Consider the following 13,693-nt stretch of genomic DNA (forward strand, 5'->3'; position numbering starts at 1 on the left):
AATTAGAAATAGGTGCACAGAAGTCCATAAAAAATGGGTGATATCTTCTAAGCCGTGTTAGTACCAAAAGACCAAGTGCTGGTGCTTGAATAACTAAAAAGTGCCTTGGTGCATAAATGGTAATGCTGGCCACTCACCTCCTGGTTTGGCTCACAAATTATAATGAGCCAAACCTGCTTTTTGCACACACAGGTGCCAGTAGGTGTGGATAGGTGACTTCCTCCTGTCCTCCCTCTGTATAAAGGTGCTTCAGGTAAAATATCCGCAGTGTCGCTGACACACTGAAGGGGATAGGGTGGTCGCCTCCTCACACTCCTCTCTCCACCATCATAATACGATACATGTGTGAAATAAATACAGCGATCTAGTGCTCTCTGTGACGTATACTTTATTGGGGTAAATAAAACAAAAAAAAAACACTCACATGTACTGGCACTCAGCCAGGGCGGGCATGGACAGCGATATGGGTGCTACAGCGTGTGCAGGATCCTCCCCCGTACGTGTTACATAAAAAAATCCAGCTATGTTTGATGTCTTCCTATCCTTTAAAGCAAGGAAGAAAATGGGGGGGGGGGGGGGACAGTTTTAAAGTGGTTCCAAAGGCTGGACATTTTTTACCTTAATGCATTCTCTGCATTAAAGTAAAAAATGTCCCATTATTTATATCGCCCCTTGCATAGTCGGACAGTTTGCTCACCCGTTGTTTGACCATACTGCTTGAAAAGAGACAGATTTGTATTTGAAAGCAGGGGTCTCTGGCACCAAGGGACTGCTCTGAGACCAGCACTGCCATTCACATCAGTCCTCTGTGGCTGCTTGTAAATACACAAGCCCCAGCAGGTGGATTGCCCAGCGCCACACTGGAATTAACCTTTTTTTTTTTTTTTTTTTTTTTTTTTAGTGAACGATCAGTGCTATCAGGATTGGGAGCAGTGCCTGTACATTCAGAATCAGAATAGTAACCCAAATAGTCACCCAAATCAGCAATACTTCTAACGCATTAGTTGGAACTGACTTTATGGAAAACAATTAATATTCTTAATCTCATGCATTTGCTTGCTCTAGAGCAGGGCTCTCCGAACTGCAGTCCAGGGGCCGGATACAGCCCTTTGATTGCCTTTATTTGGCCCTTGGGCCACTTTCCCTTCCACTGATACAAGGCACTATTCCTCCCACTGACACCAACAATGGGACAATATTCCTGTTACTGACATTAACAATGGGGCGCTATTTCTTCCATTGACAACAACGATGGGGCACTATTCCTCAAACTGACAGTAACAATAGAACACTATTAATCGCACTGACACCAACAGTGAGGCACTATTTTTCCCACTGACAGCAGCGATAGGGCACTATTAATCCCACTGACACCAAAGTTGGATCACATTTTCTCCCACTGACACCAGCGATAGGGCACTTTTAATCCCCCTGATACCAAAGATGCATTGTTTAATCCCTCTAAAGCCAGAGCAATTTCTACTCCCAATGACCACAGTCCAGCCCCTGTAAAGTCTGGAGGACAGTAAACTGGCCCTTTTGTATAAAAATTTTGGAGACTCCTGCTCTAGAGAATGCAGTAAAATACAGCCCTGAGATTTAGGTGGCTGAAATCTCATATGTTGTTTACTTTTCTTTGCAATAGTTCACATATTTTAGCATGTTTGACTTCTTGCTCTCAATATGGTGTACTCTCTATTAGTTACTCATTTTTCCCATTTGTCTTTTAGCATACACTTTTTACTGCAATTCACAAGCATTATTCTTTAGAAGACTGGAAGAAATTTGCCTCCACTTACCCAGAATGTCTCGAGGTACAATTATTCTCATGATCAAAGTATACTGTATATGTTTAAAAAAAAATACTGTGTGATGAAAGTCATTTTAAATAGAACAGGGCAGAGGCGTAACTAGAACCTTCAGGGCCCCCGGTGCAAGAAACCATGAAGGGCCCCCCCTTCAAGCCCGGGGCTCTTCCCACTGATCCTGGGGCCCTTTACTCCGCTTGCGGGGCCCTTTATTGCGGTCCCACAGCGGGTCCCTTTCACAAGTTTTGCAGTGGGCCCCCTTCCTGCCATCTTGGGGCCTCCCCACGGTGGTGGAATGCCAGGGCCCGGTTGCAAGTGTGACCTTTGCGATCCTGGAAGTTCACCCACTGGTGTCAGTAGTTTTTATTTTTTGGTATTTTAATTGTATTGTTTTTTTATCATTTTATGTTATTTTTTTACAATGTCACTGACTATGACTCTGTCCATTTCGAGAAGCAAGGAGCTGGTAAATTACATATTTACCGACCCCTTTCTATTTCTCTATTGTTACACATCCCCTGCAGCAGCCGGCAGGAAAGGGGAGGGATCACAGTGGGGGGGATGGGGACCAGGGGAGCACACAGGGGCCCAGAGACAGCAGAACACAAGTGAACTGGATAGGAGGAGTGGCGGGGGCAGCATACAGAGGAACCAATCTCCTCCATTTTCTTTCTGCAGCTACAGGAGGAACAAGGAGGACAGTGATTTCTCCACATGCTGCCCCCGCCTCCCCTCCTATCCAATGCTGGGCCCCCTGGAGCATTGGGCCCGGTTGCAATCGCAACCCCTGCAACCCCTGTAGTTACGCCCCTGGAACAGGGGTAAAAAAAAAAAATGTCACATTCCTAGTACAGTTTAGAAAAAAGAAATTCTTGTAGCAATTGTGCAAAAGGTTTTACTAAGCAGTGAATTCTCCAATACCTACAGATAAAACACTTCGTTCAGTCTTGCATATTATACTGCGAAGGACCCAGAATGCTTACATCCTTTGAATCCAAATGCACTTCAGACCTGCCTGTCCTTGGTCTGATCCTCTTTCACTATACGCAACTCATGACACCCTTTTCACAGCAACCACCTGCCTACAGAAAAAAATGAACATCAGATTTAGGAATAGAGTTGGAGGCTGCCGAATCTTGCTCCACCAATGTCTTGCCAGTGGAGAAAAACCATAAAGTCCTAATCAGATACTACCTGGTTCCCTCTAGAGTGGTCCAATATTGCCCAAGTTGCACATCACACAGTTCTTGAAACTGTGGACAGATTGGCACATTTCTTCATATTTGCCATACATGTTGTGTAGTAAAATGTTTCTGGTCAGCCATATATCAGATGATTTCAGGGGTTCCGGAGAGTGGAAATGCCAAAGAGTCAGTCTGAAGGGCAGAACGACACTGTGCAGGGAATCGTCCGTCTTCCAGATACGGCTGGGCGCCAAGGACCAAGCTGGAGTGCAGCGTACGCTGCGTGACGTCACCGGAGGCAATGGATGACACAACGCGTTTCAGAGCTCGCGCGTACGCAGGGTTTTCTTGTAACCACCAAAATTAAATCCAGGGTCCACACTGTCCTCATACACAACAAAATTTAAGCAAAACTTACAGAAATTCCAGGCAATTTGGAGGCCATGGATCTCCCATTTCCTGCCTACACAATTTGACCGAGACGTCTTAAATTGTTGATGGAGCTGGCACATCTGTCCACAGATCTACATAGTTTTATAACTTTGTGATATAAACAATTTATAGATTATAGAGTTACAATGTGAAAATGAGCAGCATAGCTGAATTATTCATTGTGTAGCACTGCAATGCACAGCCTGCCTATGTAATGAACAAATATGGCTGACCCCCGGTACATACATAATTACAAAATATACATTGAGGTAAGGTTTTTAAAACATTCAGTATTCAATACATTTGGCACACCAGTTTCACTAACTTGTAGCTGCAAGCACCAAAGTGATAAACACTTACAACTGTAGCACAATCTATTTATTGTACCAGAGGATCAAGGGTGCAATGTCAGGCTCCTGCAGACACTGCTGGCAGCAATCTGCCCTCTATACTGGCAGACAGGTACTCATATGCAGGAACTGTCAGTGAACTACCAGGGTGCTGATCAGTGCCCTGGTAGTTGATTGAGAACTACAAATCATCTGCCATGATGGAAGACAGTACTTGTAGTTCATTCATTCACAGATCTGTGCTTATGAATGATGCGGATGTGTATGTGGAGCCCCACATAGCCGCACGGTTTTTATAGCGTGTGTGAGGAGAGGATCCGCCATCCACTATCACAGTGGGGGTGGGGGTGGGGGTGGGGGTGTGGGGGTGTGAGTAGATTGTCTACATTAATATTAATACGGGTGTAACATGTTCAAATTGATGAAAGTTATTAGATCATTGCAGCTGATGGTTATGCTGAAAACTGGGTATAAAAAAATAGTGAGTAAGATGCTCTTAAAGCACAGTTTTGTTGGGGTTTCCAGTGTCTGGTAGGAAGTCATTAGTATCAGATGAATGCTGCTTCACAGTTTATTTTTGTATAATTTTAACAGAATTTCCGAATGTTGCTAAAAAAGCAATTCATTTACTCTTTCTTAACAGACAGACAGTTTCCTGTTTTAGTCATAATTCTGCTTGTCACTATTTCTTCTCTAGGACAGATCCTGCTGTATGTACTAATTCCAATGTATATAGCGTGAGCAAACTCCGTTGCGTGTTTTTTTTTTTTTTTATATAAAGTTAATCTATATATGGATCTGATATGAGCAAACGGCTTCATATGAAACTGATCTTTTGACCCAGGCTTTTAATATGTCAGCATGACTGATGTGTTGTACATTTCATTCATGCACCACTTAACAGCACTTCTTCTATATAAACCTATAGCATTAAAAGAGACATTTCCTCTTCTCTTAAAGGCATTGTACGCTTTGAAATGCTTTGGTTGTTTTAACTAAATGTAGCACTGCCCCCATAGGGACTGCTGGATACTGACTCTGCGGGCTCCCCTGGTTACCAGCATACGGTTATAAGTGAATAAAGTTCCTGAATCTCTCCTTACTCCTTTTGGCTCTTAGTAAGAATACACAGTCTAGGGGGGTGTTGTTTTTTTGTTGTTTATTGATAATTGGGATAGGAGAAGGAAATAGTGGGATACTCCAATTTAACTATTCACAATATCTGAGGACTTCTATCTTCACAACTCTGCTGGTAAATATGGAACAGTCAGGCTGTTAATTCATCCTGCCATTTTAGATGAAGGAGGTTCAGTCTCTTGTTTTCTTTACTCTCTCTTACAAGACGACTTGAACAATATATTATCTTCAGGATACTCTCCTTAGCATCCTCTTTCTGCTGACACCTGTCCTATGACTATCCTATGAGCAGGGGTGGCCCCCCTCAGGTCAGGCCTCTTAACACAATTTCCTGTACTCACGATACTGTAGAAACAGGAGCTCCAATGTATCCCCTCTCAGTCCGCTTTCCTGGACCTCTGGATTCAGCTCCTGTTAACCACTACTCCGGCCCTCAAAGCGACCTCCTGAGACCACATGGAACCTCTACAGAGGAGGAAGCAATAGCCACCCCCCAGAACTCCACTCTCCAACGAAAGACCCCAAGCACATGTGCTCCTGGCTTTTATACAGTATCCTAACATGCACCAAGGCAGGACTGTATCAAAAGCCTATGCACCCATTCATCAGGTTTTCTCCCACTGTCCAACATGCCTCCCTATTGGACCAGCGAGAAACACTCTCTAGACTGAATGGATTGCATACTGAGCACAATGAGCAGACCTCACTAACAAATCCTGCTCTCTGGTAGGCAGAGAACAATATAGATTTACCTGCAGCCCCTCTGGTAAGCAGACAGAGTTTAAAACCATACTCTCTCACTAGCACCTACCTAGGAGGGTGCTACATAGATTTTATTGTAGTTATATGTAGTTATATATAGTACTACCCTCGTAGGAATCGCTGATGTCCGAGTCTCCACTGCTGCACAGCCAGTCACATAGCATTTATTTAATTCTCTTATACACATACAGTCCTTGACTTGTTTTTGTTGTTTCTATTAGGGGATGATAACTTGAAAAATATCAAGAATGTTAGCAGTGCACTACATGCTTTCTAAAATATCTCATGATACACTATATTACCAAAAGTATTGGGACGCCTGCCTTTACACGCACATGAACTTTAATGGCATCCCAGTCTTAGTCCGTAGGGTTCAATATTGAGTTGGCCCACCCTTTGCAGCTATAACAGATTCAACTCTTCTGGGAAGGCTGTCCACAAGGTTTAGGAGTGTGTCTATGGGAATGTTTGACCATTCTTCCAGAAGCGCATTTCTGAGGTCAGACACTGATGTGGATAAGAAGACCTGGTTCACAGTCTCCGCTATAATTTATCCCAAAAGTGTTCTGTCAGGTTGAGGTCAGGACTCTGTGCAGGACAGTCAAGTTCCTCCACCCCAAACTCCATGTCTTTATGGACCTTGTATGTGCAATGGTCCAAATCATTTGGTGGAGGGGGGATTATGGTGTGGGGTTGTTTTTCATGAGTTGGGCTTGGCCTCTTAGTTCCAGTGAAGGTGACTCTTAAGGCGTCAGCATAGAGAGACATTTTCAACAATTTCATGCTCCCAATTTTGTGGGAACAGTTTGGGGATGGCCCCTTCCTGTTGCAACATGACTACGCACCGGTGCACAAAGCAAGGTCAAAAAAGATATGGATGAGTGAGTTTGGGGTGGAGGAACTTGATTGGCCTGACCTGTGAATGCTTCTTTTTTTTTCCAATACTTTATTTTAAGGTAACACATGGTAAGTACAGGCATCCCAGTACTTTTTTTTTTTAATATAGTGTACATTTGGCGGCTGCGTCCGCAATTTGTGAACATTTGCATTTCTTAAAAAACCTAATAAAAAAGTATTGAACGTAAAAAAGTTAAAAAAAAAAAAAAAAAGAAAAATGTCCAGAACACAGAACAAGGGACAACTTCCTCCCTATTTACAAAGAATCCTCTTGTTCCTTTTTTCTGCACACACTTGGTTCAGTTAAGTACAACTCCTGATGATACACTCCCAAGGTATTTAACAGTTTCAGCTAGTTCAATAAAGGCCCATTACAGGCAGGGACTTGCAGCCCCTTTTGTTACAGCTGGAATGAACAGCAAACACACTTCCTTCTGCTTTCCTGTGGCCACTGATCCCAGTTCCACTTGCTTGCAGAAATGCTAGCCCACCTGGCTGCCACCAGCAGCACCTGGCTGTTTTCCTTCTTAATCCTCCTGACTGCCACATATATGTAGCACTACCCTGTAGGAGTCACTAGTGTCCCAGGTTCCCCCTGCTACACAGCCAGTCACATAGCATTTCCATCACATACTCCAATGCAGAAAATGGTCTTTGCTTGATTTTGATGTTTTATTAGGGGTTGATAACTTTGATGGGGTAGGGAATTATGGGATGCCAAATTATTTACAAAAGTCCACTTTTCCTTCCTCCTGCACAAACTTGGTTTCCAGTACAGCTCCTGCTGCTCACTCTTGGGGGAACTAACAGTCTCTTTATGTCAGTTCAGCAAAGGCCATTACAGACAGGAACGCTCAGACCCTTGACAAAGTAGTATAGTGAGTAAACAGCATGACTTTCCTCCTTCTGTTTCCCTGTGGCCACTGATCCCAGATCCACTTGCTTGCAGAAAAATGCTAGCCTACCTGGCTGTCACCAGCCACTTCTGGCTAGTCTTCTCCCAGTCCTCCTGACTGACTTTCTGCCCCCATCCTGCCCAACTGGCACACACACCTGGAGATCTCCCAGGGCAAGGTTAAATGGAGACTTGGCACTATGCAGTCTTAAAGAAAGGCCTGCTGAAGATGGCAGCCTCTTCCCTTGTTTGTCCCTGCTTTGTGATGAGCTACTCACTGTCTCTCCTTGCTCCTTCCCTTTGCCTCTCTGGCATGGATCCTTCTACAGCCTCCAGTGTCTGGATCCTTCCAGGCTTGCCTTCCTGAGCACCCCTCCCCGGCAGGGGTTTCCTCCAGGTCCACTGACAGCCTCTCCTCAACACTCCATTTCCGTCTTCCACCGACTTCCCTTGCTGGCATGGCCCATGTCTATTTATGGGGTTATCCCAAACCCCTGCCAGCCCACCTCTGAGGATTGGATGGAGCCCCATAAATATTTATGGCAGCTCCTCCTAACCCCTTAATTCTAGGAGGTTCTCTAACCCTCCAGACACCAGGGAGGAGGGCACCAGAGAGCTTCCAGGATCATCCAGCCCTGTCCTCTAGTAACCCTGACCCAATTTAGACTCACAAGTTTACAGCATGAGATAGAGTTAATTTCCCTATACTAAACTTCTAGTAGCACACACTAGAGTGTGTTACATATACATGGAGATTCCCCGGGGTAAGGTAGGATAAAGACTTGGCACAAAGCGGTCTTTAAGAGAGATCTGCTACAAATAATAGTCTCTCCCCTTGTCTGTCCCTGCCCCGTGTTGATCTACTCACTGTCTCACCTTGCTTTCTCCTGCTGCCCCTCCAACATGAATTCCTCCAACTGCTTCTTGTGGTGGGATCCTTCCAGGCCAACCTCCCGAGTTCCATCCCGAGGTAAACCCCCCACCGGTGGGGGTCCCTCAAGGGCCACCGACAGCCTCTCTTTAGCATGGCCTCTCCATCTTTCACCCGACTCCCTTGCTGGCATGGCCCATGTCTGTTTATGAGGTTATCCCAGTTCCCTGCCAGGCCCTCTCCTAGGGATTGGCTAAGAGCCCATTAATAGTCAAGGCAGCTCCTCCTCACCTCCACCCACTAGTTCTAGAATGTTCTCCAGCTTTCCAGATATCAGGGGGAGGCACCAGAGGGCCGCCAGGTAGAGTCATCCAGCCCTGGCCTTTAATAACTCTGGCAAATATTTAATGACTCAGGTTTATTCCTGGACCAGAAATGCTTTTTCCTGCTCACACTTCAACTAGCACACACTAGAGGGTGCTACATATATTTCCTGTGTTGTTTGTTTATCTTACCTTGTAATTATGGGCTTATGTGCCATGGTTTCAGTTTGTCGTGTCATGATCGAATTCCTCTAAATCCATGTATTACTGCAGGTAACCTGTCCCTATTTACCAGAGGAACATGCAACTTTGCAACTGTGTAGTTCTCACCTGCAGTGCACTAGACTGAGAGACTCAAGGATTATGGGATGTGTAGTTTCTTTACAGGAAATGTCAGTTCTTAGACTACAGACAGAGGTCATACATTAAAGTGGTTGTAAACCTACCTTAATAACTTGTACCTATAGGTAAACCCTATAATAAGGCTTACCTGTAGGTAGTGTAAATATCTCCTAAACTTGCACCGTTTAGGAGATATTTACATTGCATGCAGCCGATGACGTCATTGGCGCATGCGCTCTGAAGGAACGGACATCCGTGCCATTCCTTCACAGCCCTGTGCTGTGAACGGCGGAGTGCAGGAGCGCAGGAGTGATGTCATTGCGCCTCCGGGCAATCAGATGGCCGGAAGACACAAACCAGGAAGCAGGACAGCCGAACATGTCTGCCATGTTACCGGTGAGTGGGCGGCACTGCGGGGGCTTCATTCTAAGGTAAGTATTTCATAATTTTTTTTAAATTTTATTCTTTCTGAGGTTTACAACCTCATTAACCTTTACAGTGCCATGCCACATGCCTCATATTTAAACACAAGCAGAAATTTCTGACATAGGAATGTGAAGATTTACTGTACTATAGGTTGTGTGTACAAGGCAACAAATGACACCATGAAACGACATGATCAATGCACATCTTATGCAGGTGAAAAATTAGGAAGGTTAGGAAAATTTATAATCAAACAATAGTCAAACACCAAAAGCTCTGTCATCAAGGCTTAGGCTAAACATAACCAGTCCATTAAAATATTTAACCTGTGTCCACCCACAAATGTGGGCGACAATACCCCCAACAAAGGATATTCCTGACTAAGAGGGGTAGGTTGGGACACCTTAGCTTAATTAAAAATCTATCTGCTAACAGGAGCCTCAAAAGAGAAAGTGTATCATGGTGAGTTGGATCCATTATTGGTTGCTAAATTTTCACTCCGAAAGTCCAGGAGCAATCCAAACTGAGAGGAGCCTATCAGTTCTAACTGGTGACACCTGTTAGGTGACATCCTGCCTAGTGAAAGCTAACAAGAGTGACCTGAAACAGAAAAAAAAGAAAGCTCAAGACTGCCTAGCACAAGAAACTCCCAAGCAACAGCCTTAAAACGATATTAAACCCCCCAAAAAAATGCAATATATTGCAGCTTACCAATCCTTAGATGTGGTGGCTGCATTCGTTTTATTTTTCCTTCTTTTCACCTGGTGATCTGGCCAATTATATACTTTATGTATTAGAGTACCTTCTCTCTAAATGAAGTAGCACAGGGGGCACCTTTGGACAGCAGAATTGTCAGTCTGGGGGAAGGGGAGTGTTGGATGTACTAGCAGATTTAGATCCACTAAAAAATTTAAGCCAAACTCCAGCTCTCACTGTAGCTACATAAGCAGCGATAGCAAAGTTTTTTGATTTTGGGATAAAGGTTTTACATAAATAAATAAAAGCTGATCATCGAAAGCTCTGTCAGTAGTAAATGGTTTGTCTCAAACCTCTAACTACTACGTTTGCAGGAGAGCTTGTTCTGTTGAAAAAACAACTGACTTGCTAGCCAGATCAGCAGGTGAAAATAAAGGAAAAAATGCCTAAATTAGAAAACGAATGGAGCCATCACATCTAAGAATTGATAAGCTGCAATATAATAAATGTTTGATTTTAGTATAATACTAAACACTAAATTAAAGGTGCCAGGGGTTTGTAATCCATGGAGCCACTTTCTAGTTTTTGTGGAGCTAACATTCTTTGTGGAACTCGCTTTATTTGTTGGTTGTAGTCTACTATTTTCTCTGTTCTCTTTCTCCTTTTGTTTACAGTCTTAATGTGGTTCTCTTGCAGCATGTAGCAGCCAGTTCTGGCAGTAGCCAAGCAGACCTGGATAAACTAAGCAGAATCCTGGAAGCCATTCCTCTTATCAAATACATTTGCCTGGATGTAGCTAATGGTTATTCAGAACACTTTGTAGAATTTGTGAAGACTGTCCATGCCAAATTTCCAAACCACACGATTATGGTAAGTTCTTTGATCCCACTAACGCATGTATTTCTTAGAGCTTCTCTACGCAAAGGCCCACATTTGTATACTAAGGCCTGGACTCTATGTTTCTGTTGAAGTTCACTGGAAAATGTGATGTTCAGCTACGTTATGTGTTACTAATATTGTGGTAGTAAGTTTGGTTTATGTACTAAATAAAATAGAGGCTGTTTACTTATCAGGATATACAGGGGCATCTCATAAAATTAGAATATCATCAAAAGTTAATTTATTTCAGTAATTCAATCAAAAAGTAAAACTCGTATATTTTTACATAGTTGCATTACACACAGAGTGATATATTTCAAACATTCCTTTCTTTTACTTTTTATGATTATGGCTTACAGCTAGTGAAAACCCAAGATTCATTATCTCAAAAAATGTGAATATTACATAAAACCAATAAAAAAAGGATTTTCAATACAGAAATGTTGGCTTACTAAAAAGTATGTCCATGTACAGTATAGTAGGCACTCAATACTTGCAAGAAATGGAACAAGTGGCGCAAGCTGTTAGCACTACATAAAAACGATAGTCCATATAATAGCACATCAAGGCTATGATAAAGTCTTAAGGTGAGATGAGGAAATAGTCTGGATGCTCAGGGCCAGCCTGTTGGGGAGCAGAAGCGATCTCCAAACATGCAACAAACAAAAGAGAAAACAGGCGCCTCTGAGTTAAAGCGGAGTTCCACCCTGGAATACTTTTTTTTAATAAAAATACCCCCCGGGACAGTCAGGGCTAGTGCATTCCACAACGGCTAGCCTCTGATCTGTCCCGGGTTGCACTTACCTTTTAGGACAAATACTTACCTTGAAAAAGTATTGTCCAGCGCTGCCATCTCAGGTGTGGGCAGCTTGAAGCCAGCACGATCCTCTTCTGCATCCTCTTCCGTCTTCTTCGGTCCCACGATGCACTGCACCGGCCCCGCTGTCACTGTGCACGCGCGTCATCCCTCCACAGCTTCTGGGCATGCCCAGAAGCTGTTTAGAAGGGAATGACGCGCGCGCCCCGGAACTGACGTCGGGGCCGGTGCAGGCGCAATGATTCCTGGGAGCGATGACGTTCAGCTCCCAGGAATCATTGCAAAACCAGGAAGTGACGACGGGCCGTGGCCGCCGAGGGGAGGAAGAAGGAAGTAATATGGTAAGTATATTTTCTTCTCTACGAGGTAAGTAAAAAAAAAAAAAAAAAATGCGATTATCCATTTGTTTTTCAGGTGACCCGGAGCGAGAAGATGGAGGTAAGTATCATTTTAGGGTGGAACTCCACTTTAAGACTGTGATTTAATATGGCAAACAAGTAATAAAAACTTACATCAAGGTAAGTATAAGCAAACAAGATGGGTCCTTCCGGTGTCCATGTGGAGGCTGGGGCTTGGAGTCATCACTGTGGGTCTGTAATCATCTCCTCTCTTCCTCTTCCTGTCCAGCAGGAAGTGGGGGGTGTCACGGCAGTGAGATGGAGGCTTGGACAGCAGGGTGAAATCGCAGTGAGATGGAGGCTTGGGCCGCGCGGTGGCCGTGATGCTCGTCCACAGGATCTTCCGGTGTAATTACTGACGCGTTTCCGAGCGTGCGCACTGTGGTGGGAAACCAGTGCGAGCTCCTTTTTCAAAGTCGGATTTCAATACTTGGTCAGGGCTCCATTTGCATGAATTACATCATCAATGCGGCGTTATATGGAGTCGATGAGCCTGTGGCACTGCTGAGGTGTTATGGAAGTCCAGGTTGCTTTGATAGCGGCCTTCAGCTCGTCTGCATTGTTGGGTCGGGTGTCTCTCATCTTCCTCTTGACCCCACAGATTCTCTATCGGGCTTAGGTCAGGCGAGTTTGCTGGCCAATCAAGCTACCATGATCATTAAACCAGGTATTGGTACTTTTGGCAGGATAGGCAGGTGCCAAGTCCTGCTGGAAAGTGAAATCAGCATCTCCATGAAGCTGGTCAGCAGAGGGAAGCATGAAGTGATCTTCCTGGTAGAGGGCTGAGCTAACTTTGGACTTGATAAAACACAGTGGACCAACACCAGCAGATGACATGTCCCCCCAAATCATCCCTGACTGTGGAAACTTCAGACTGCATCTCATGCAACATGAATTCTGTGCCTCTCCACTCTTCCTCCAGACTCTGGGTCCATCATTTCCAAATTAAATGCAAAATTTTCCACAGTCCGTGATGGAGTTTAACATTTTACTAGTTAAGCCTAGTACACATTTGGCCCATGTGTATGGCAGCTCGTCCGACAGAAGCCATGCCCCGTTTGACCAGCTTCTGTCAGAAGAAAGTGCTGGAAATCCAGCAGCCAACCAGCTCCCAATCAGCTCTTTTAGTCAATGGTGGACTCTCAGCCAATGGGTTCTGGAGGGTGGCCACCCCCTGTCAGAGCACAAAAGAACAGCAGGGAAGATTGCTGTACTAACATTTGATCGATAGTACAGTGGCCGGAGCTGTCAGTTTTTTTTCCTTCAACCTGGGTTGAACATAAAAAGACTAGTGATGTGTACCAGGCTTTAGGCCTCATTTACACTACTGTTCTTAAAAATTTATTATATATAATTCAAATTTAAAGCACACATTTAATATGCAATGGTGCAATTTTTTGTGTTTTTTCAGCAGTACATGAAAAGCAATGGTACAAAATTCTCTTTGTGCAAAAAACAATTGTAGGACCCCTTTGGTGC

At 44.1% G+C, this 13,693-nt stretch overlaps 1 protein-coding gene across 1 annotated transcript in view; it reads left to right on the plus strand.

Moving 5' to 3' along the window:
• GMPR (guanosine monophosphate reductase) overlaps window positions 1-13,693 on the plus strand; it is a 100,207-nt gene that overhangs the window by 13,006 nt on the left and 73,508 nt on the right. The window contains exons 3-4 of the mRNA XM_082259615.1: window positions 1,731-1,814; window positions 10,817-10,990. Coding sequence (XP_082115741.1) covers window positions 1,731-1,814; window positions 10,817-10,990 — 258 coding nt within the window. The remainder of the gene's footprint in view (window positions 1-1,730; window positions 1,815-10,816; window positions 10,991-13,693) is intronic.

Source organism: Pelophylax lessonae (genome assembly GCF_965119305.1).
Source record: "Pelophylax lessonae genome assembly, chromosome: 5".
NCBI lineage: Eukaryota > Metazoa > Chordata > Amphibia > Anura > Ranidae > Pelophylax > Pelophylax lessonae.